Source organism: Mus musculus, chromosome 5, assembly GCF_000001635.26.
Source record: "Mus musculus strain C57BL/6J chromosome 5, GRCm38.p6 C57BL/6J".
NCBI lineage: Eukaryota > Metazoa > Chordata > Mammalia > Rodentia > Muridae > Mus > Mus musculus.
In genome coordinates, this window is record NC_000071.6 from 112246492 (window position 1) to 112270472 (window position 23981).

General features: G+C 51.7%; 2 protein-coding genes across 13 annotated transcripts; one reads left to right on the forward strand and one right to left on the reverse strand.

The window, feature by feature from the left end:
- Positions 1–17134, reverse strand: Cryba4 (crystallin, beta A4). Of its 3 annotated transcripts, XM_006534749.4 has the most exons (7): positions 16967–17134; positions 6895–7034; positions 5256–5306; positions 4528–4646; positions 2678–2819; positions 1684–1826; positions 1–327 (listed from the first exon to the last, which is right to left on the reverse strand). In XM_006534749.4, exons 2-7 carry the CDS (start codon positions 6967–6969, stop codon positions 180–182), a joined length of 678 nt encoding a protein of 225 aa, XP_006534812.1. In that variant the 5' UTR covers positions 6970–7034; positions 16967–17134; the 3' UTR covers positions 1–179. The 3 variants fall into 3 exon arrangements, with proteins under 3 accessions (XP_006534812.1, NP_067326.1, NP_001299813.1); NM_021351.2 differs by lacking the exons at positions 6895–7034; positions 16967–17134 and adding an exon at positions 6001–6027; NM_001312884.1 differs by lacking the exons at positions 5256–5306; positions 6895–7034; positions 16967–17134 and adding an exon at positions 6001–6027.
- Positions 8072–23094, forward strand: Crybb1 (crystallin, beta B1). Of its 10 annotated transcripts, none has more exons than XM_006534753.4 (6): positions 8072–8229; positions 10882–11066; positions 12766–12884; positions 17020–17152; positions 20824–20966; positions 22826–23091. In XM_006534753.4, exons 1-6 carry the CDS (start codon positions 8130–8132, stop codon positions 23007–23009), a joined length of 864 nt encoding a protein of 287 aa, XP_006534816.1. In that variant the 5' UTR covers positions 8072–8129; the 3' UTR covers positions 23010–23091. The 10 variants fall into 10 exon arrangements, with proteins under 10 accessions (XP_006534816.1, XP_006534819.1, XP_006534820.1 ...); XM_006534756.3 differs by having other exon boundaries at positions 8217–8249; XM_006534757.2 differs by lacking the exon at positions 8072–8229 and adding an exon at positions 8256–8276.
- Positions 23095–23981: the final 887 nt, after the last annotated feature.

Here is a 23981-nt window from a genome sequence, read left to right on the forward strand (position 1 = left end):
TACTGAGTCTTTTGTTTTTCATTTTATTTCTTTGAGCTCCATGAGCTGGCGGGGCATGGGCTGGCTGACAGGGATGTGGGGTTCCCAGAGGACACAAGGGTAGCCAGAACCAAGAGCAGCCACATCCTCCGGCCAGTCACCCAGTCGTTTCGCAGGCACCCCAGGTCGCCAGTGCGTGCTCACTGCTGGATTCTGCGCACACTCTGCACCTGGAAGGTGTGAGCATGGGAGCCCCACTCTCTGAAGTGCTTGTAGTCACCTGAGTGGTGATCGCTCTCCAGGATGTACTGAAAACCTCGGTAGCCAGGAAACTGGGAACAAACCCACCTAGAAAATAGAAGAGACAGAGGCTCCAGGACCCAGAACTAAGACAGCAAAAAGCAGCAAAAAGCCCAACCAGCGCTCGTGAGCTTCATGGCCCTGGTACTCCACACGCACGTATGGAAGCTCCACACCCACACCCACACCCAAGGCTGTTCTTTAGGGCCACAGTGTACAGTCTCAAGACTATCCACCTGTCTCCTTCAGGCCTCGGTTGTCCCTTTGTAACACTGACAAAATTGGATAATTTTAAGATTACTTTATGAGCTGTCTGCCTTCCCTAAAGTAAGTCCTGGTCTAGGATGCCTGAAGCTGATCCCTCCGTCTCCCAGGCACCTAGCTGACACTGTGCAAGCATCAAGACAGAATGAGGGGATGGACAGGATGTCTTCTTTGTCCAAGCCCCCGCTCTCCCTCACAGTTGTTTCAAGACACAGACCTCTGCACTATTCACAATGACAGGCATTCCTGACCAGTGCTCTCCATCCCGACCTCTCTGGAACAGGATAGCGATTAAAGAACACTGTCAGGCATACTGAGACAGATCCTGAACTTGGTTACTCATGCTCTAAGCAAAAGCGCCACTTCCCACCTTTTATCCTTGCCTGCAGGAGCCTAACGCCCTGCAGATCAGGCTCACAGACCAGATCTCCCTCCCAGTTCCAGTCAAGGCGGGAGGGGCGGGGGGGGGGGGGAACTGGACTTGGGGACCCGGTTGAGGGAGGTATCTCAAAAATCCAAGATCCAACCAATCATAGCATCCCATTTCCTTTGGACCTAGTGATTGGTTCAGAGAGGAGCACATGACCCAAACTCTTTTCCTGGAAACTTAGATGGAGTCGGGGTTCCTCTCTCTCCCTGGAGACAGAATGTAAAGCGAAAGTCTCCATGTTTGCATTGGGGGAGAACTTAATAGTTCAATGATGTAATAGACTCAGAGCCTGATAGTGGTGGCGAACACCTTTAGCCCAACACTCGAGAGGCAGAGGCAGGCTGATCTCTGAATTTGAGGACAGCCTGGTCTACAGAGCGAGTTCTGGGATAGCCAGGGCTACACAGAGAAACCTATCTTGAAATAAACAAAAACAAACAAAAACCAACCAAAGAGTAAGAATACTGCCAGATGGGGTAAGAAGGAGAGAAAGGCGGATCCCACTGTGCCCGTGAAGCTGATCACGGGACCCACATATGTCTGTCGTCCTTAAGCCAGCTTACCACAGGTGTCCCCCCATCACGTGCAATCCCCTAAATTCTGTCTGGTGCCCCGCGAGTCTCCATTCTCCAGCATGTTGGGAGCAAGTCTCTCTACAGATCGTGTCCCAGCCCCTCCCACATCGCTGTGTCTTGCCAGGGTCCACTTACGCCCCAGATTGAACATGGAAGGAGCCCACTTCAGTGCCGTCCCAGCCCATGGCCTGCAGAGAGGGATAGTCATCGTTCAGCTCGCCTTTCCTGCCCAGGAAGTTCTCCTGCTCGAAGATGGTCAGCCTTGAGTCGCGGTGGTTCTACAGACAACAGAGACCTGGGTCAGACTGCCAGGTGCCAGACTGACACACAGAAGCCACTCTCCCACAAGTGACACACAGAAGCCACTCAGCCTTTGCCTCACAAGTCGGCCTTCTGTCCAGAGCTCTGAGAAAGGCAATGGGCAACAAGACCCTTCAGCATCGGCCCTTCCAAGGAACAAGGGCAGGACAATAACTATAAAGATGTCCACCATAATCGTAAACCATAAAGGAATTGAATCTAAATGTCCAGTGACAGAAACCAGGCAGGAAGGTAGAGTGCCATGCTATAAGAAAATGTGTGACCATATGGGTTAAACTCCCGATTCTGCGCTTTGCCAGGGGGCTGAGCTCAGGTTTGCCACACAGTATTTCTGCAGCTCAGTTTCCCGGAGCCGTAACATAGAGCTGACCATATCTCCCTGCAGTGGGAGAATAAAGCCTATCTCCACCCATGCATCATCAACGGCAGTAATACACAACAGAGAAACCATGATGAGCTAGGGGCCTGTCTTCTCTGCGAGCCCTGCCTTGGGCTTTCCAGCTTCCACAGGGTTCTTGAACCATTAAAAGAGGGAAGTACCACCCGAAAGGGCTCCCACTGTAAGCAAAATTGCTACAGGCTGAGATTTCATGTCAGGGTGAAGCTACAACATGGCTGCTGCTGTCACCTCATTTTAAATTACAGGAGAGAGGGAGAGACAGAGAGAGAGAGAGAGAGAGAGAGAGAGAGAGAGAGAGAGAGAGAGAACACCCACATCACTCCCTTGATGGACGAGAACCCGGGTTTAGAGACCTGATTCCCAAGTGTCCATTAACAGTCACCCAGGGGTACAGGCAGTAGGACTCACAGCGCAGGCCACAGGCCGGAAGGAGGTGAGCCTCTCCGCAGGGTAGGCTGTGTTGCCACCCCAGGCATCCCAGCCCGGGTAATCGCCCCTCTCCAGCACATATTGCTGTCCTTGGAAGCCGGCGTGCTCAAAGCCTACCCACCTGCAGGCAGACAGGGCAGAAATGTCAAGAGAGAAGAACTGCCAATGTGAAAACCAGGTCAGGGCTCCCGTGGGGTGACTCACTTTAAGGCCACGTCACAATACCTGGGTGGTTATGACTTTTACGACTAGAGAAGGGCGGCAGGACAGTGATCATTTGGTTATTGGGGACCAACTGGTACAGCACTTAGGTTGGTCACCCCACCCAAGAGCAACCATGCCTAGACCTCAATAATGCCAATCAAGGGAAACCCTGCCTAAACGCCAACATAGGACATTCTGCCTAGGGCCAGCACCACTCTGGCTCCCACAGAGAAGGGACTGCCCTAGGCAGGTGCTCTGAGATCTTCACACAGGCACTGCCACCAAGTCAAGTCGTACGTGTCAACAGGGCTCAGCCACAGGCTGACCTTGGTTTCATTACCTCCTCGTGATCCTGTCAGACCCAGAGGCTGGCAGTCTGAGATGTGAGATGCTGTCTGACTTAAGCTGTTTCTCATTCTCCCTCCTCTGGGACAGCTTCTCCTGCCCTCCTCACTTCCCGTGGAGGAAGGGCCCTTCCGCATTCCCACCCTAAGCAGAAGCATGGAGCTCAACCCTCCTCAGCATTCTGTCACCCTCAGGGACAAAGAACTCAGGAGAGTTGTGTGTTGCTATCTGCGTAAGAAACAAGCACTCTGAATCCATGCATGCAGGCTCTTCTCCTCCTGTGCTGTCTTGTATGGCAGCTTGCAGGACGCTGTCCCTAGACCAGCAACTGTCCTTCCTAGCCCTGTCTCCCAATCTGAATAGATCAGAAGTTCAAAGAATAATCACCTTGTTGTGAGATGCACACAGACCACCAAGGTGACCTCCTCGGGAGGCACCCACAGGCAAAGCCTTGGCTCTGAGTTACGTAGAAAGGGTACTAGTCACCCTGTGGTCTTCTTTCTAACTTTCTGGGACCTTCTACCCAAGGAGAGAAGTATCAGCTGCCCATGACTTAAGTAGAAATAGGCTGGAAAGATGGCTCAGCGGTTAAGAGCACTGACATCTCCTCTGAAGGTCCTGAGTTCAAATCCAGCAACCACATGGTGGCTCACAACCATCCATAGTGAGATCTGACGCCCTCTTCTGGTGTGTCAGAAGACAGCTACAGTGTACTTACATATAATAATAAATAAATCGTGGGGCCAGAGCAACCAGAGGTCCTGATTTCGATTTCCAGCAACCACATGAAGGCTCACAACTATCTGTATAGCTACAGTGTACGCATATACAGAAATAAATCTTTTTTTCAAAAACAGATTAAGTAGCAATAAAAATGCAGCTCGTACATCACAGAATACGCCTTTGAAATCCTTTCTCAACGGTCACATGTGGCCAGTGACTCTCAATTTAAGTAGCTTTACAAAGCTTCCTATCCTTGTAGGAAGGGCAGTTGCAGAATGCTAGTCTCAGGGTTAATGTGTGAGTGATGCTAGCTTGTCAGTTCATGTCTAAGAGGGTATTTTCAGACCCAATCAGACTGTGCGATGGTGTCCCTTACAACCTGAGTTACCTGTATCAACAGCCATGCACACTCTTCAGCACTTGGGAGGGGCACATAGGTACAGTGCAAGCCTGGAAAGATGTACCTAGGATCATACACAGGCTCCAGCATGCCTCCTTACAGTCCCTCTTACCCTCCCGGCCACCACCCTGACTCGATGCCCTCCAGACAGACTCACGCTCCGCTCAGGACTTTGAGAGATCGCACCGTCTCAAAACCAAGTTCCAGGACACTGGGACACTCAGCTGTGAATTCATGCCGTCGGCCCTGGAAGCCTTCTTCATCCCACACCACCATCTGTGCAGGAAAGAAGGAGGGAATCTGTGGACATCAAGGTTTGGCGAGCAGAGAGGATCTTACCCTGGACTCAGAGTGAGTCAAACAGGTAAAGCAGAGGTCACATGCCTCCAGGGCCAGGTGGGTGAGCAAGGTGGACCGTGGGATCCTGGACAGCACAATTTTGTCTCCACCCTTGACTGTCATTAGGTAAGAAAACAAGCAGAGCTTCCATTTCCCAAAGCCTTCATCAAAGGCTTTTATGTGGCTCCGCTATATTATTTTTTGTGAGACAAGATCTCGCAAGACCCAGGCTGGCCTTGAGCCTACGAGCTTCCTTCTGCCTTTACTTCCCCAATGCTAGGGCAGGCATAAGCTATCACACCCAGATTTTAGTTTCCCTTTGCAAAGCCAAGCACGGCCAGAGAAGCACAGTAGAATGATTGTGTGCCAGGACTCAAGGGTGGGGACCAACTCGGGTTGCGTGCCTCAGGCAGGTTGCCCCCTAGTCTGAGCCTTGGGCTCAAGGCAGTCAGTAGCCCTCCTGCAGGATGATGGGGTTCAATGAAGTTGTTGTAAGAGGTTCTTAGATGTCGACTTCCTTCCCTCCCCTCCCAGGGTACTCCCTACCCTCCAGTGTCCAGCTGACTTGGTGCACTGCAGGGTCATGTTGGCACGGTCCTACAGAGAGAAGAACACAGTCACCTTCCATCTGGTTCCCAGCAGCATCTCTGACTGAAGGCTGACTTGGACAGTGTCAGAATCAAGATGGGTCTGGGTATCCCAGGACGGGGGCGATCCTTCTCCCACCCCACCCACGTGCAAACAGCACCAATCTCAGCCACATCTGGGTGCCATTGTCTCCAGCCCAGCTCACAGTGGACTGCAGTGCCAGATGAGTGGAGAGAGGTGGATGAATCACACACATGCACACACAGACACACACCCACATGCACATGTGCACAATCACACACATACACAAGTTCACACATGCACACTCACACACATGCACACATACATACAGGCACATACATACATGCATACATACATACATACATACATACATACATGCATGCGCACACACACACACACACACACACACACACACACACACAAGTGAGTGCACACACACACCAAAACAAAGTGCAGTGCTAGCCTAGTGCGTGGCTCTCATAGTGGACACACAGGTCACAAAATGATAGGGGAGGGGGATCTTGGCATTTAACTAAGAGTCACAGGCAGCAGTCTGACACACTTGTAGACTTCCTGGGATGTGATGGCATTCAGGGTTAGCCAGTGACATCCCCAAGATTGATATTGTAGGATGATGCCACCAGAGAGCTCGGCCCCACTCCTGTCTCCCTCTCATACTTACCAAGAAGGGCCCAGAGCACACGTCAGAACCAGAACCAGACAAGGTCAGGGCTCTTATAGGCAGGAAAGGAACAGGGGCCCCAAGGGACAAACACAGACTCAGCAAGCCAGAGATAGAAACAAAAGCCAGTCCTGGCCAAGGCCCAGAGTGGACATGTCAGCAGCTCTGCCTTTAGTGGGGAAGGACTGGTGGCTTGCCCAGGGTCAGCACTAGGGAATATGAGGGGTAGATAGCCTATTTCCATTGGTTCCACAGGACTCCTGTCCAGGACTAGGGACCCAACATCATCTTGATGGTGGGTGTCCTTCTGTCTGTCTGCATGATAGGACAGACAGAAGCCAGATCATAGAGTTCTGTGCCTGCCCTCCTCCTTCACCTCACCTGCCCCTGCCTCTTCTAGCTGGACGTCACACTTTCACTTGAGGATACTCTTTGAAAAAGTGGAAACAATGTATACAGTAGCTTGGAAGTAACCGGTTCTAAGCAAAACCCTGGGGGCCTGGAGCAAGGGCTTTGGATAACAAATACCCAGCAGTACAACTCTTCTCAGGAGGTGAGAGTGGTGGTCAGGGCTAGAACCCATGCACTCCACAAGGCAGAAGCATCCAGGGCTGTGCATGCAGAAGCAAAGGGCGGGGCGGGGGGGGGGGGGGCGCTGCAGCTTGCTAGCATGCTTCCCAAAGCAGTGCATGCCAGATAAGCACCCAAAGCATATGGAATCCCCTGATCCCTGCCTCTGAGGGGTCCTGTTGCAGGAGAGGGTAGCATGGCAGGAGCGGCTTGTGGTAAAACTCAGCCTTGCTACTGGGTGACCCAGATAAAGAGCGAGTCCTTTGATGGCCAGGAAAATAGCAACATCTCTTCCTTCCTGGGATGTCAGAACAGTTGTCTCACGTTCAGGGCGTGGCGAAGGGTGGACCGGAAGGGTGGACCGGTGCAGTCTCCACAGCCAGTAGCCTGTGTCTGCATCCCGTGCCTGGGGGCTAATTACTTTTGAGCAGGTTCCCAGTGAATGCCTCTAAGCCTCAGTTGTGCTGTGAAATAAAAAAGACAAAGCTCAGTGGGGTACCTCCAAGCCTGACTTTAATCCTCAGGACCACAGGGTAGTAGGGAGAACTGACTCCTGAAAGTTACCCTCTGACCTTCTGACCTCCATGTGAGTGCACACACACACACACACACACACATGCTCTCTCACACCCTCACACTCTCACACACTCATACACTCACACAGTCTCACACACACTCACACACACACACTCACATACTCTCTCACACACTCTCACACACTCACACACACTCTCACTCTCTCTCTCTCTCACACACACAAACTTTAATGGTTAGCCTGAAAGCACAGGATGCTATGAACATAAATATGATAAATATGTTCCTGATGAAGAGTGCCTGTACCTGTTCTAAGAACAAAGGGAATTACCTGGGTCTTGGCCATGTTTGCCATCCTGGACAGCCATAAAATATAGTATTATTATGAATGGCAGTTCCCCAAAAGCAAGAGCTCACAGAGTCTGGAATGAGAGATGTGGGAAGGGACAGAGTCCACAGAGCAATGTGGTGGTGTACACTTGTAATCCCAGCACCTGGCATGTGGAAGCAGGGAGTCTAGCCTCAGCTACGTAGAGAGCTTGAGGCCAGCCTGGGCTACATGAGACCCTGTCTCAATATATTAAAAAGAAATAAAATATGGGTAACAGGGCCAGAAGGGGACAAAGGAGCCACCCCACTTTCTCGTCTATAAATAGCTGATCTGAAGAGCTGCCTGGCAAGGGAAGCTGTTCCCATCTCCCCAAACCTTTGGCAAGCTGCCCATCGCTAGGAGGGTCGGGGTACGACGGGGGACAAAACTGCCCCAGATGCCTGCCCTTGAGGCAAGATCTGTGGGTGGCCCCCACCGCAGGCACCTTGGCCTGAGTCCCAGTGGTTGGCCTCTCCTGTGGTTCCCAGCTTGCCCTTCAAGGCCTTGGCCCAGGATGAAAGGCACAGAGGAGGCCAGCAGGGAGAGGGCTCATGGGTAGAGGGACAGGGCCATCACTGGTCCTAGGCCAGGGTGACCACAAAGTAGAGATAGGCCCCACAGGGGGTCCTGGGTTCCCCAGAGAAGGGTTTCTCAGATGGCTGCACTCCTACTGGGGTTGGCGACACAGAATGCAGGTGGCCTGGCCTGGCCAGATTCCAGCTCCACTCCACTTGGGGTTCACACTGTGGAACAAGGTTGAAGCTTCCTGTTCTGTGTGGGTTTCAGTTTCTCTGGGGAAATGGTGGGTCATCTGGCGTTCACTTGTCCACTAAGATGCTTGGCGGTCCTGGCTGTTCTGTTTTCTCCTTTGCCCTGGGCTCTCTCCTCCCTGTCCGTTTATCGACTCCTCCCTTCATCTTCTGAAAAACCTTTCTCTCTATCACCCCCTCCCTTTGCATCTCAGATGTCCCTACCCTCTCCAGTAGACTATCAGGAACCTGCCAGGGTCCAGGTCCTGGGTGAAATGCTGGCCCTTGGCCCGGTCAGGTACAGTGGGATGTGAGGCTGCCCAGAGTCTCCGTGTTCCTGACCCTGGGCAGCATCCCCTGCTGTCAGACAGTGGGAGCTGATGGGCAGTTAAGAAGGACCCAAGCCTTGAATGCTAAGCCCTTGAGCCTGAGACCCAGCCCTACCCCACCACCCTAGAACAGGGAATTCAGGCAAGCCTCAGTCAGGGCCAAGGCTGGATAGCCAGAGCCTTCCTGCTTGCCATGGTCAGTACTGGCCTCTGCACCCAGCCTTCCTCATCCAAGAAATGGGTGCAGCAAGGATCTGGATAGGGCAGGTGTGCTGCAAAGCCCCAGAGGCTGCAAACACACAGAAGCACTCAGGACCGGGCCTGTGGACTGAAAACCCGTTTCTTGCCCTTATAAAACATGTTCAATGTTGTCTTCAGTTCTGGGCAGCATCCACAGGGAGAATTGTCAACTGTACCTGTAAACTGAGACCCCCTAGAGGTAGAGAAGCCATACGGTGGGTGAAGCAGCCTGACTGAGGCCGGTTTCTATCCCAGGTCACCTCCTCCCCCATCCCCCTTCCCTAGTCTAGGCTGGCAGCCAGCAAGGCCCTGGGCCTGTCTCCAGCCAGGGAAATAGAGAGAGCAGTCAGAGCAGGGTTAGGGCCAGGGTTTCTCTGTGTTCCAGGCCAACAATAGAAAATGCTAGCCTGGGCAGTAATGGGGCAGAGCCGGCCATGGGCCCCATCCAGGTTTGCTGACCCAGCTGCCTCTTTGTGCTACACTATAGACCCTGATGTCTGCCAGGCTATAAAATGGGGGGTTGGCCCTGAGGCACTCACAGCACCCGCCTGTCCACCAATACAGGTAAGAGGGGACTGCCACACCACCAGAGAACTGAGAGGAGGACAGAAACAGAGGTGGGGCAGCTGACGAAGACAGAGCCAGGCTGAAAGCCAAACCCAGAAAGGTTGCTGGTGCATACTTGTCTAGTTAGCACTCTGGAGACTGGGGCAGGAAGATTGCTGAGAGTTGGAGGCTAGCCTGGGCTACAGGGAGGTAGAGAGGAAAGCAATGGTCCTCACCAAGAGAGGGAGGGAGACGGACACATGGCTGGGAAAGGAGCACAGCCTCTGGGAAGAGTTTCCCAGAATAGAGACAGGTTGAGGGTGGCTGAAACCCCCAGATGTGGTCCAGATGTGTGGGTAGCCGAGCATCCAGTCTTCCTGAGGAAGCCTGGGAGGAGTGTGCTCATCCCAGCTAGAGAGAGGATGTTGGGAACCCACCTGGACCCAGGGAACTTGCTCTGGGCCCCAAGAGTTCCAGTAGCTTGTAAATTATCAGCACAGTCTTGGTGGATTTCCTCCAGGAGACAGTGCAGTCAGGCATGACCCATACCCAGAAGTCTGTGCTCCTTGAGGTAGCATTGGAGCTGACCAGAGTCCTCTCCACCCAACGCCCACAGGCACAGCTCCGGCGTGGAGCAATGGAAACACCCTACTCCCTCTCCTTGTGCCTTCCAACCCCGAGTGCCAGGCTGCTATTTTGCACACCCACATCTGCCCTCGGAGGACGCCAGGGGCGGAGGGCTGGGAGAGGTTCAGGACACGCACACACTGGCATTCGCTCTCTGAACAGATGTTGCCTGAGAAGCTCCTGTGCACCTGGCATGGAGACAAGTGCTAAGGAGGCAGACAGGCGAGCTTACAAGGCTACATCTAGTAACCCAGGTGCCTGTCCATCTGCTGCCTCAGATGGGAGCTGACTGCTGTGTGGGGCTGCAGGGCACCTTCCCTCCAGCTAGACTCTAGAGGGATATCCCAATCCCAGCTAGTCCCACCATTAAGGTCAAGATGTGAGGCGTTCAGTACTGTGCCCAATGGTGCCGAGGGGGAACCATCACTGGTGAGCAAAGCCATGCTATACACACATGTGGTGGTGAACTAACCAAGCACGAGAGCACAGGAAGGGAGGAACAGGGTGTGAGGCTAGAGGGCAGGAGGCAGTGCAGGGAAGGGACAGCATCCAGGAAGAGACTGGCTGTCCTAGAGCAGGGTGGAACCCAGAGCTTCAGCCCTGTCTCCCAGGAAGAGCTGATGGCTGTGGGGGAGTCCATAGACATGGCTGAGAAGCACATGGGTAGGGGGCAGCTTGGAAGCAACACCCCAAAATCACTCACCCCAAGGACTATTTTTCTTTTTCTTTTTTTTTTTTGCGGGGAGGTGGTCAAGGGTTCAAGACAGGGTTTCTCTGTGTAGTCCTGGCTGTCCTGGAACTCACTCTGTAGACCAGGCTGGCCTCGAACTCAGAAATCCGCCTGCCTCTGCCTCCCAAGTGCTGGGATTAAAGGCGTGCACCACCACTGCTCGGCTGAACTTCTTTATTTTTGCAGCACCAGGAACCATGTCCCAGGCTGCCAAGGCTTCAGCCACCACAGCGGTGAACCCAGGGCCTGATGGCAAGGGAAAAGGGGCCCCATCCACAGGGCCAGCCCCTGCCCCTGGCCCCACTCCTGTCCCAGCTTCTGTGCCCAGGCCCGCTGCCAAAGTAGGGGACCTGCCTCCTGGGAGCTACAGGGTAAGGTTGTGGGAGCTGGGCTGTACTGATCCCATTCCTCCTCACCCTGCTCCTCTTTCCTACCCCTCTTCCTTCCCTCCCTCCTCATCCTCTCCCCTTTGCTGGTTTTCTCTCCTTCCTATCTTTCTAATCTCTGCCTCCCATCTGATACTTTCTACTCTCCATCCTCCCTGACCTGCTCTCCGTCCTCCCTGGCCTGCTCTCCATCCTCCCTAACCTGCTCTCCATCCTCCCTGGCCTGCTCTCCATCCTCCCTGGCCTGCTCTCCATCCTCCCTGGCCCACCCTGTGTGTGGGAGCTTAGAGGGTAGCAAAGCCAGGAACCTGAGAGGAGTATGTTGTTGGCCATGACCACTCATCTCAGGAGAGCCACCAGGCCACCAGGCTGACCTCTGACCTTCCTGGAAGTTCTCCCCCAGGCTCCAGATTGCAGGACTCCTGGAGAGTCAGACTTTCTGCTCTTGGGGTTTGACTTGCTGTCTTCACCCTCAGGCAGAGACCTGGCCACGCTTGGTTTATGGCTCACACCTGGTCTGGATGTGGCTGTTTTTGATTTGCGTCATTATGTTTAATCATTTAACAAGGTTTTGAGCAAACCCACAGCCCATATATAAGTTAAGATTTGATGAAAATCCTGCCTAGCACTAAGGGTCCCTCAGGACCTTAGGCTCTGTGATCTCCCCAACTTCAAGCATCGGCCATACACACCTGGTGCTGGCTGGATAGTGCCCTGACAGCACTGAATGGCGGAGTTACTGTGTGGGACAGGAAATGGCTAAAAATCCAAATAAGAGGCACAGAGGTGAAGGAGGGGTTGGCTGTGCACTGGGTTATGATGGACTGGTGAGTCTTTCTTGTATTGGGAACAAGTAAATGTCTCAAGCCCTACACTGAAGGAGCCCTTTAGGGGTAGGGTGGAAAAAGCAAAAGAGAGGGAGGAAGAGGAGGGAAATAGGGAGAAGAGGAAGAGGAGGAGGAGGCAGAGGAGTAAGAGAGGGAAGAAGAAGAGAAAGAGGTGGTGGTGGAGGAGGGAGGCTCAGAAGCAGTGGTGACTTTCTAGGGTAGTACCTGGCCATAAGGGCTATCACAGTGGGAGGCACTCAGCCTCTATCCAGGGTAGAGGAGGAGCAATCTTGGAGAACTTCCTGGTGAAAGTGGCCTCTGCACCCAGAACAGGGTCAGGACTGCACAGGTAGCCTGGAATATGAGTTAAGAAGTGGAAGGCCCAGGCTGGAGATTCCTGGTGAAGAGGTCATGCCAGGCTGAGAAATAACACTGAGGGTAATCTGAAAGGGATGGGTCTGTCGCAGTGCACGCTTAGCCCCAGCACTTGGTGGCTGAGGCCAGAAGATCACAAGATGAAGGGTAGCCAGGTTACAGAATAAATCCCAGGTCAGTCTAGGCTACACAGAACGACCTTGGATGGGAGACCCAGCCCCCATTCCTGCTCTGGATGATGGGGCTGATCTTGAGTTCAATAATGGGGAGACCAGAGGAAAGGTACACTCACAAACTGAGGCTCAGGCACTGTACCATGATGAGACAGGCCCCGGCCTCACCTGCTTTGATTGACACATGCCCTTCAGAGCTTGTTGGACTTGAGTCCTTCATCTGTCTGCTTGCTTCATTTTGGAGTCAGTGTCACAGAGCAAGGTCACCCCTCACTCTGTCTCCCGAGCAATGATGGCTTCTCTCTACAGCTGATCGTCTTCGAGCAGGAAAACTTTCAGGGCCGCCGGGTGGAATTCTCGGGGGAGTGCCTGAATCTGGGGGACCGTGGCTTCGACAGAGTGCGCAGCCTGATCGTCGTCTCGGGACCGTGAGTGCTAGACCAGGAGGGAACACTCCTCCACAGAACAGCTACATTTGCCTGGCACCTGCTAGTCACACCTTGGTCATTCCTTATTCTGTCTGCAAAGCCCAGGGGGAGGAGCACGGTGCTCCCTTGTTGACAGATGAGGCAACCAGGAGTCGGAAAGACCTGAATGGTATAAGGCCATCGTGCTGTTGCCATTTTTGGAGAAGCCTCATATCCCTGACTATCCCCTCTCCCAAATACCTGTAGTGCACAAAGTAGGTGCATAGCATGTCACCTGAGACAGCACCACGTTATGAGAGAGAGAGACAGAGAGAGACAGAGAGAGACAGAGAGAGACAAAGAGACAGAGACAGACAGAGAGAGACAGAGACAGAAAGAGAGAGAGAGACAGAGAGACAGACAGAGAGAGAGAGAGACAAAGAGACAGAGACAGACAGAGACAGAGAGACAGAGAGACAGAGACAGAGAATGCTACCTTCCTCCCCAGTCAGCAGACAGGGAGGCTCTGAAGTACTCAGGTAATGAGTGAGGTCATAGTGGCGGAGCTATGTCGCAGGCTATTGGATTTTACCCCCACTTCACGGAAGCAGTAGACTAGCTCTCCAGGGCTATCTTCATGATCTGAGGCTATGCTACCCTCTATTATTTCCCAACTATAAAGCCCGCCAAGGGGTGTGGCCAGCTAGCCTTTAAGACATCCCAGACTGTCTACAGTAGAAGGCAAGGTGCCAGGCTGCCTCAAGGTCAGATTTAGATCAGACCTACGTGGGTTCAAATGCTCACCCTGTGTCTGGTTCAGTCTCCAAGCCTCTGTTTCCTGGACACTGACACAAGGAGAGTCAGACTGATTCTGGAGTGGGTTTGGCAGCGTAGACATCCAAGCATGTCATGTAACAATGATGGCCGTCCACTCTGTGAATCTCGGAGCATACCACGGTCCATGTTCTGATTCAGGGGCCACTCATGACTCTCGCTCCCACTCTGTCCCCGATGTGGTCAACCCCAGCTCGGCCCCACCCATTCCCCAAGCCCATCTGGGACAGGAACTGCTGGTTGTGGCCATTTTGAGGTTTCAGAGTGTTTGGGATGCCGCTGACTCAAAGCCGGAGCATTTCCCTACAAAAAGAGAGGCAGCTGTGCCCATGTCCTTTTTTTGGTGTTCTGGTTTGTGCCCAAAAGGAACAGCCATGGCCCTGAGATGTGGTGGCAAGGGCTGAGTCAGGATTAGCAGGCGTGCGGGAAGAAAGGATGAAGGGGAGGTGAGCAGAGGAAGGAGGGGAGAGACATGTACCCAGGAGGTCTCCTGTACCATGAGACATGTACCATGAGATCTCAGAGACCTCAGCCTGAAACCAGACACCATGTATGACTTGGGTTGGGTACCACCTTTCAGGACTAAGGCTCCATGTCCTCATTTGACTCCTGTCCTCCTCTTCTCGTTTGTGGCTCCAATGAGCCACAGGCAATGAGGACAGACAGCAAACCACATACCAGAAGTTTCTCATGGCTGACTTGGGTCCTCGTGAGCCACCAAAAGAGGACAGAGGTGTGTGGAGGGAGAGCAGCAGGTGGCAAGACCACCTATGTCTTGTCTTTCTGTAAGCAATGGCTTCCCCCCTCTCTAGTCCCTGATGCGATTACCATGTGAACCTCCTGTTGAGTCTGCTCGATGAGCTCTTTGGTTTCAGATCCTCATCATTTTCAGTCATGCAGGTGTATCCACTTCCTCCTCCTCCTCCTCCTCCTCCTCCTCCTCCTCCTCCTCCTCCTCTTCCTCCTCCTCTTCCTCCTCCTCCTCCTCTTCTTCTTCTTTTCTTTCTTTTAAATATTTATCTATTTATTATTACATATAAGTACACTGTAGCTGTCTTCAGACACACCAAAAGAAGACATCAGATCCCATTACAGATGGTTGTGAGCCAGAATGTGGTTGCTGGGATTTGAACTCAGAACCTCTGGAAGAGCTGTCAGTGCTCTTAACTGCCAAGCCATCTCTCCAGCCCTTTTTCTTCTTTTCTTCTTCCTCTTCCTCTTCCTCCTCCTTCTTCTCCTCTTCCTCCTCCTCTTCCTCCTCCTTCTCCTTCTTCTTCTCCTCCTCCTCCTTCTCCTCCTTTTCCTCTTTCTTCTTCTCCTTCTCCTCCTCCTTCTTTACTGAAGTTTAACTAACTTCAGTGACTGCTCCCAATCATGTGGCAGAGACTCAATGATGAGCTGGGATTAGAACTCAGGTCTGCCATTTCCCAGGGTCTCTGGTCTTCACACTTGTGTGGCGCCACCTTCCGAAGTTCTCTTCCCATGTAGCCATTCTGCCCATCACATATATCACCTATCCACATGTGCGTTCGTCTATAGGCCAACCCATCCAGTCATTTGTCTGGTATCCATCACTCTCTTTTATCCATCTTTCCATCCCTATACCCATTTATTTGTTCACTCTTCCAGCTCATCAGCCATCTGCACATCCACGCTCTTGTCACCACCTATCCATTCATCAACTGTCTACCCATGCAGCCATCCATTCTACCATGTATCCACTTATACATTTACTTATTCATCCATTCCTTACTTGTCCACCTGTTCACTGACATATCCATCTATCTATTAATTAGCCTGCAACCTCATACCCATAATCCCTTTCCTTTCTTCCATCCATCCACTTAAACACCCATACATCCATCTACCCATCCATACACCATCCATCTACCCATCCATCCATCCACTATCCATCCATTCATTCATTCATCCATCAATCCATCCATTCACCCACCCACCCATCCACCATCTACCCATTCATTCATCCATCAACCTATCTCTTCATCCACCATCCATCCATCCATCCACCCATCCACCATCCATCCATCCATCCACTCTTTGATCTCCTTCTCCAATCTACTAAGAACCTCAGTTGTCTTCCTTGAGGACATGTCTTGTCTTCATTGTGTCACTTCAGTGTGGCTGACTCATCCCTCAGACAAGGTTCTGAGGCTCCTGTGATTCTCAGCCCATGACAGTGTCTCCTCATTGTCATCTTTCTGGTGAGAAAGTCCCAGCATCCCTCCGGGAGATAATGTTCATGGAGATGTTCCATTGAGTCTCTTGGTTCTTCAGAATTCCAAACACGAAGAGCAAGAATCACCACCCCCAGAATTCCTGCTTTAATCTCATAGTGAGACCACACTGAAAAAAAAAAGCCCCCACTAGATTTGAAACTTCCAATTTACTTACTCTTTGTGAAAGATGGATCCCTTCAGGCATGCCGTCACAGCATGAGAATTCAGCGGGTGCCTGACCATGCTCAGGCTGCACCACAAACCCCAGCTGTGGGGCTCCTGGCTGCCAGGCTAGTTCTCAGCAAACAAGAATTCACTCTCTCCTATCTGAACCTCTGGGACCACCCACAGTTGCTTCCTTTAATTTTGTCTCCTTGCTTAGAGACAGGCTCTCCCTGTGTAGCCCAGGCTGGCCACAGATATCATGATCTTGCTACTTTCCCCTGTGCTGGGACTTCAGGGTGCATGATCATTCTTGGCTTCTATGTTTTATTCTAAATGATCCTTTGAACCCAAGCTTGTACCACACCGACAGTTGAAAACCTACTCTTGTTGTAAGTCACGGGTACCTATGAGAAGCCTTGCTTTGAACGCAACGCCGGCCTCCAGGGCTGAGGCCAGTGCCTGGTCCTCCTACGGTTAGAAAGAAGCGACCAGTAGGTATTAGGATCACATTAGCAGCAAGCAGAGACTTTGTGCCAGCTGTTAGTGAGCTTAAAAGAAAATCCTTCTTGATAAGTTAGTTGGCCCCAGGTCCTTATAGTATTTAAAGCCTTGTGGATCCCATATGTGCTAAAATAATTTGCTCAGATAATTACACACAGTATCTCACTTAATCCTTTGTCAACTCCAAAAACTGTTACTGTAGATAAATTTCGAGACCTGGGAGAGGGGAAACCAGTTATCAGTGGTTACAAAGGGGGAGAGCACAGAGCGGACACCCAGGCCTATTGGGCCCATTCTGGGTTTTTATTTTGGTACCTGGGCTGCTGTATGAAAAGAAGCAGGAAGACAAGCAGGGAAAGAAGGTACCTGCTGATGCTTTCTCTTCTGTCTCCATCCCTCTCGGTCCTTCTTGTGTCCAGCTGGGTGGCCTTTGAGCAATCTGCCTTCCGTGGAGAGATGTTTGTCCTGGAGAAGGGCGAGTACCCACGCTGGGACACCTGGACCAGCAGTTACCGCAGTGACCGGCTCATGTCCTTCCGGCCCATCAGGATGGTGAGTGGCTGGGGCTGGGGCAGAGGTCTACAATGAGCCCAGAAGCTTAGTGAGCTCTGGTTGTTCAGAAACAGGTTCCTTTGCTCTCTGCAATTCTGCCAACACCCCATCTGTGCCCCAGCCAGGGTTTCGGGTGATACAGACAGTTCTCTGCTCTGTGAATTTGGAGTTAAGCATCCGGAGAGTGAGCAAGACATTTTAGTGTGCTCCTTGATCTCCCTGTAGAAGATCAGGTTCCTGGTTGCACAGCATACACCCCTGGGGAGCCTTTCAAAACCCAGTGTCCACTCAGGGCATGCAACATTGGGTGACACAGGCCCATGATCTGAGCACAGGGGAGGTGGAGGCATAAGGATCATAAGTTCAAACCTAGCCTTTGGCTACAAGTGAGACTATGTTGAAAAAAGACAAGAAAGGAAGAAAGGAAAGAAGGTAAGTTAGTTGTGAAGTGGCTAATAAATGGACTTTGGGGGAAGATGTGACGTCCTAGCCATGTGACAACATGTGCTGAGTTAGCTCTGTGGTGTTTAACTAGATCGGTATAAAGGAGATGAATCTAGATGGTGGAGATAGCCCTGCAAAGTGTGTGTGGTGTTTCCAGAATTATGAATTGACTATGAATCACGAGCCAACTACTCTTCTTAGCCACGCATGTCTGACTCAGATGGCAGTGACTCTCGCCTCCTGAGGTGGCAACACCCGTGAAGAAAGTTCATTAATGAAGGCTCACTGGGGACCGTGAGGTGTTACTAATGTACCACTGTGGGTCAGGCAGCCAGGGTGCTCATGGCACATTGACAATACCAGGCTGGATTTCAGCCTTCACACTGGGGACACTTAAGAACTCAGAGCTTAGCTGCAAACCATTGAGTGGCCTCGTATGTCCATCTGTCTGTCGTATGTCCGTATGTCTGTCAACAGTTCTTCATGTTGTGGTGACCCCCAACCACAAAGTTATTTCATTGCTACTTCATAACTATAATTGTGTTACTGTTAAGAATGTCTGATCATACAGGATATCTGATATGCGATCCCCGTAAAAGGGTCTTTTAGCCCCCTCCCCAAAAGGGTCATAACCCACAGGTTGAGAACGGATAATCTACATACTGGGTGCAGCTGGGAACCTTGCTCAATCAGGCACTGCCAATGAAGTACCCAGTCTAGAAGCTGCTATCCAATACAGTAAGAGCTATCCATTTGTACTTGGTGGTAGTGGTGTGTATGTTGCTTCGTGTTTTGAGACAGTGTACCACACTGAAGCCCTAGCTTCGTGTTTTCCCCAGGGTTGCAGGTGTGCACCATGCAATCAGATCCTAAGTTGTTACTGAACATGTGAAATTTGGCAGGTCTAGGTGGAGATATCCCAAAAGCATGAAACACGGTCCTGGCTTTAAGCACACCAACACATGCGTTTCTTGCAAGTGTAAAGTCGTTTTCATGTGATTACGCTGGCCAGATTAAAATTATGGTTATATTTTAGACGTAGTTGTTTAAGTAAAATATATTAGAAAAAGTTAAAGACTGCACACCTCCACCTCACCCAGATCAATTTGTTCTGATTCTGGGGTAGCAGCTGATTCTCGGGGAGCCTCTTCCTTCACTACCTTCCTCCCTGAGTCATCTCTTACACCTGGGATCATGGTCCAGTGGTCTGACTCGTCCTGTGTCTTCTGTGACTGTTCTGATTCTGAGTCACCGTTGTCCTTCTCCTGAGCACCCCACCTCCACCCCACCCCACACACCTCACTCCTGGGTACCTGTCTCTCCTTTGTCCCTGCTTTCATGAAAATTAGAGAGTTATTTCCAAAATCAAACCTGATCACAGGGACCCTGGCATGGTGGCGCACATCTTTAGCCCAGCACTCAAGGAATCAGATGCAGGCAGATGGCTGAGAGTTTACATACCAGGTCTGTCTAAGTAGTGAATTCCAGGCCAGTCAGGGCTACACAATTGAGACTCTGTCTAGAAAAGGGAAAAGTGAAAAACGGAACAGAAACTGATCACCAGAGTGATTGCTTCTGGCCTGATTCTGCGGGCTCAGCACCCAGGCCCTGGAAGCCCTCTGTAACCACAAGTCTTGGCCCATGAGGCTTCGGATAAGCGAGGGGAGCTGGGATTGGTTGGCAGTTGTCAGTGGGCGGAGCGTCTAGCCCCTGAGTGGTGGGAGCAGAGTCAGCCCAAGGAGAGCGTGAGGAAAAGCTATACAGGGTCCAGCGAGGGCAGAGTCCTTCAACAACATTTAAACACTAGCCCCTGGACAGCCGCCGCTATGGCAGCAGGAGGTGGTGGGGAAAGACGGGGAAGGAGGGAGTGTACGTGAGGTGGGGTCCCACAGGGCCTTAAAGAGTACGGTGAGGTCTCACCTCTATTGCAGTGAGGAGCCACAGACTTGCAAACTCCCCCCGCCCCTCCCAAGAGCTTCCAGATGGCAACAGCTATAGGCTAACAGTTAACCGGCATTGATTAAGTCACCTCTAAGTGCTTGCTAGTCATCTCCTGTGACCCCCCCTGCCTACCTCAGACCACACCCCGTTTCAGGGACGTTTGCTGTCCAGCACACCAACCTTTCTTTGCCTATGCCTTTTCTTCAGCTCAGTATGATCTGTACCCTACTTCCCTTTTCTGGCTCGCAACTCGTACTTGACCTACAAAACCCCTCTTAAACTCCATTCTCCTATGGCAGCTCCCTTGGTCCCTGCCTCCTGGAAGAATTAGTTCATGTTGTCTTCCACAGTGTCCACAGTGTGTGCCCACAGAAGGACACACTTGTGTCCTGCCCTCCCTTTGTTTGATAGTTAACAATGGTGGGTGAAGAACCCCTTCATTGAGCACCTGCGATATGCTCAGTGATTTCTCTTCCTTCTGTGAAATCCGTACAGCAGCCCTGGTAGGCAGAAGCCATTACAACACTTATTGTAGCGATTGTGAAACTGAGGTCCAAACATAGAAAATGAAGGGCTTCAATGTTGCACAACTTGTCAGCCATAGGCTGGGCCTCACCCTGTACTGTTGGTTGTTCATCTTTATGGCACTTCAGCTATTAAAACTAGTGTGGGCTGGGGTCCCAAAGCTCCTTCTATTGCTGGCACTCAGGGGTGTATCACAGCATCTTCCAGATCTATTGTTCAGCTACAAAGTGTCTTAGTCATGGTCCCATGGGCGAAGAGGCTGCAGACCCATTTTATAGATAGACACATTAAGGCTTGAAATGTGTGAAATGCCCAAAGTAATGGGCCACAGTCAAGACTCAAACCCAGATCTATGCTGCACAAGCTTTTCCACAACCTGTGGTCCATCATAACTCCCTCTGATTAGAAGTTTGTATGAAAAGTCATTGGTGGGCCTCCCCGTTGGCACAGAGAAACTGTTGGAAATTGCAATGTCACTTTTCTAAAAGGCACTGTCTCCGGCTGGCTGCATAGTGTAAATCAATATGCTTACCCTCTCTGAGCCTCTGTGTTACTGCAGGGTGATACCACATGCATCTCCTTGTACAGACTTGGGCCTGTGCGGAGGAGTCCATTTTATCTTTGGGCATCTGAGATGTTTTAACCATTATCTCCTCCTCCCAGATGAGGAGGGTCCTTGGGACAAGCCCCAGGGATCTCTCCCCACCTCTTTCTATTCTCCCAGCTTCTGCTTCGATTTCTGACTGTCTCCACCTCCCCAGGATTCCCAGGAACATAAGATCTGCCTGTTCGAAGGGGCCAACTTCAAGGGCAACACCATGGAGATCCAAGAGGATGATGTGCCCAGCCTCTGGGTTTATGGCTTCTGTGACCGTGTGGGCAGCATAACCGTCTCTGGTGGCACGTAAGCATCCAGGTTCTGGGACAGGCAGCAAGTGCAGAGTCAGAAGCTGAGGATATCAGAGGTGGACGGTCACATCAGGCTCCTGGGAAAGGGAACGACCTTATAAACCCCTCCCCCCATACAGAGATCGCACACAAAGACACTACGCAGATCTCTCTCTCTCTCTTTCTCTCTCTCACACAGATCTCACACAAAGATAGACACACACACACATAAATACACAGATCTCACATACAGACACACCACACACAGATTTCTCTTGTTCTCTCTCTCTCTCACACACAGAGATACACAAATCTCACACACAGATATACACACACAGATTTCACACACACAGAGAGATCTCTCTCGATCTCTCTCAGATACACAGACAGATCTCTCTCACACACACAGTCACACACAGAGATCTCACACAAAGAGAGACATACACACAGAGATAGATCTTGTTTTCTCAGACACACAGATCTCTCTCTCTCACACACACACACAGATATATACACAGACAAACACAAAGATCTTACACACACATACACGGATAGACAAGCAGAGAGATCACATGCACACACACCCCACACAGAGATCTCTCACACATATACACACAGTCTTCCGGGACTAAATTATGGGCACGTGGCAAGTTCGACCTCATTCTAAATACTAGCCCACAGGTGGAGAGAATCTCACTGCTCAGGAGTAATGAGGCCCTGGCCAGAACTGATATGGACAGAGGGTAGGTAGCAGAGGCTCCTGGGTGAGATGGCACCCTGTCTACACCTCAGTGTTGCTGGCTGAACAATAAGTGGGTGAGGCACCCTTATCCACTTTGATTCCTGAGATCTGAGGTTCCCAAGCAAAGCCCTCTATTCTACCTCCATGAGAACCTAGGGAGGGTCAGGTGCCTTACCTCCAAGTATTGTCCCCTGTAGATAAGATGAGTGTCACTTTCTGCCTTCCTGTGGTGCTTCTGGGTGGTAGCCTTCCCCCCATCCCCGTCAGAACCTGTGTCCTTCTGAGTCTTATCTGAGAGCCTGGCCCATGCTGGGCACAGAGGGGAGGCTTGGATTGAAGCCACTCTCTACTTAGAAGGGTTTCTTCTACCCAGTCCTAGAGATATCAGTGTGCTCTGTACAGCATGGGCATGGTCCGGCCTGGGGTCCCCTTCTCTATCAGGGTGGACAGAATTGGGTGGGATCCAGCTATTCCTGTTGAGAAACCAGCTAATGACAGACAGGGGGTCAGAGGACTTGTGTTCGGGCAAGGGCAGGACTTAGGGTGAAACGCCCACTGTGCCTCTCCTTGCGGAGGATGTAGACGGTGGGGATCCTACTCCTTCCACTTCTGATGAGGGCTCACTTCATTTGATGGGTGAGAGCAGCACAAAGGTAAACTGAGGTCCACAATGGCTCAGCTTTTGGGTTACCTGACACTGGATAGTGCTTACAGGAGCCACAGAGACTCACTGTAATAGAAGGGACACCCAGGAGCTCGAGTCTCATGTATTGGATTCTGTTCTTGGGAGTAGGAGGGGGAAGAGAATGTCACCAGGGTGTTGGGGGGAGGGGAGAGTGCAGCCTCACCATCTCCCGTGGGTGTGGACTGACTGCCTACAGTGGAGGCATTCACTCCATCTGATCCCCCAAGCATGCTCAAAACAGCAGCCCCATGACTGCCCATTTTACAGAAGAGAATACTGAGGCCTATCAGAAAGAGGAAGGCCATGCTACATTAACCAGGGCCGGAAAGGCCAAGCCCGGGCAGGTGTGGAGCCCCTACTGGGACACTCGCTGCAGGATGGGTGTTGATAAAGGTCCGAGAGGGAACGCTGGCAGGCGGCCTTAACACCTTTCCTGCTCCCTTTCCAGATGGGTCGGCTACCAGTACCCAGGTTACCGTGGCTACCAGTATCTGCTGGAGCCTGGCGACTTCCGGCACTGGAACGAGTGGGGCGCCTTCCAGCCGCAGATGCAGGCTGTGCGGCGCCTGCGGGACCGCCAGTGGCACCAAGAGGGCTGCTTCCCGGTGCTGACAGCCGAGCCCCCCAAGTGAGACAAGCTCCCGGCCTCCCTTCTACAGCCCGCCCTGCCTCACGTCCCATCTTCCCCTACTAATAAAGTTCTTATAGCCGATACTAGCTTGGGTCCATGAACCTTATGCACCCACCTGCGACTCTTGGTCGTAGTCACAACCGGAACAACCAACCAACCAACCATAAACTCCGCAATTACTACAAAGATCGGTTTCTTCCGAGGGGGGGGGGTGGGAGATGGGGGGTCACATATCCCAAGCTGACCTCGAGCTTTGGTGTATAGTCAAGTTGGAGCTCCACATTCGCTGTGTAGCAGAAGATGACCTTAAATTTCTGAGCCAAATTCTTCTTATGAACCCACTGAGTTTATTTGGGGCTAGGGATTGAAACCAGGGCTTTGAGCAAGCTAGGTAAGAGTTCCACTAACTAAGTTTCACACACCCCCCCAGCCCATCTGTTTGTTTGACTCCTTTATCTTTTGTTTTGTTTTGTTTTGTTTTCGAGACAGGGTTTCTCTGTGTATCCCTGGCTGTCCTGGAACTCACTCTGTAGACCAGGCTGGCCTTGAATTCAGAAATCTGCCTGCCTCTGCCTCCCAAGTTTTTGGATTAAAGGTGTGTGCCACCACTGCCCGGCTTGCTTTATCTATTAAGACATGGTCTGCAGGCTGTCGGAGATGACTTGGCAGTAAAGAGTAGCCCTGCCAGAGGACCTGGGTTCAATGCCCGGCTCCCACGTGGCAGCTCACAAAAACAGCTTGCTTCATTCCTAGGGGATCTGACACCCTCTTCTGGCTTCCAGAGATGCATTCATTTATGCCTTCATGCAGTTAGAACACTCAAGAACATCACACACACACACACACACACACACACACACAAAGCCTTGCTATGTAGCCCAGGCTGGCCTTGAACTGAGATCCTTCCACCTCAGTCTGTTGAGTGCTGAGATTATAGGTGTGTGCCTCTGTGCCCAGCTGCAGGAATCCTCAC

Coding starts and splice junctions, on each gene's coding strand:
- Cryba4 (XM_006534749.4), bottom strand. CDS start 6,969: ATGCAGACACAGGCTACTGGCTGTGGAGACTGCACCGGTCCACCCTTC. Junction 2,820..4,527: donor CTCAAAGTCCTGAGCGGAGC/GTGAGTCTGTCT, acceptor GTCTGCCTGCAG/GTGGGTAGGCTTTGAGCACG. Junction 328..1,683: donor TTCCATGTTCAATCTGGGGC/GTAAGTGGACCC, acceptor TCTATTTTCTAG/GTGGGTTTGTTCCCAGTTTC.
- Crybb1 (XM_006534752.3), top strand. CDS start 9,877: ATGACCCATACCCAGAAGTCTGTGCTCCTTGAGGTAGCATTGGAGCTG. Junction 10,220..10,881: donor GGCTACATCTAGTAACCCAG/GTGCCTGTCCAT, acceptor TTATTTTTGCAG/CACCAGGAACCATGTCCCAG. Junction 11,067..12,765: donor TGCCTCCTGGGAGCTACAGG/GTAAGGTTGTGG, acceptor TTCTCTCTACAG/CTGATCGTCTTCGAGCAGGA.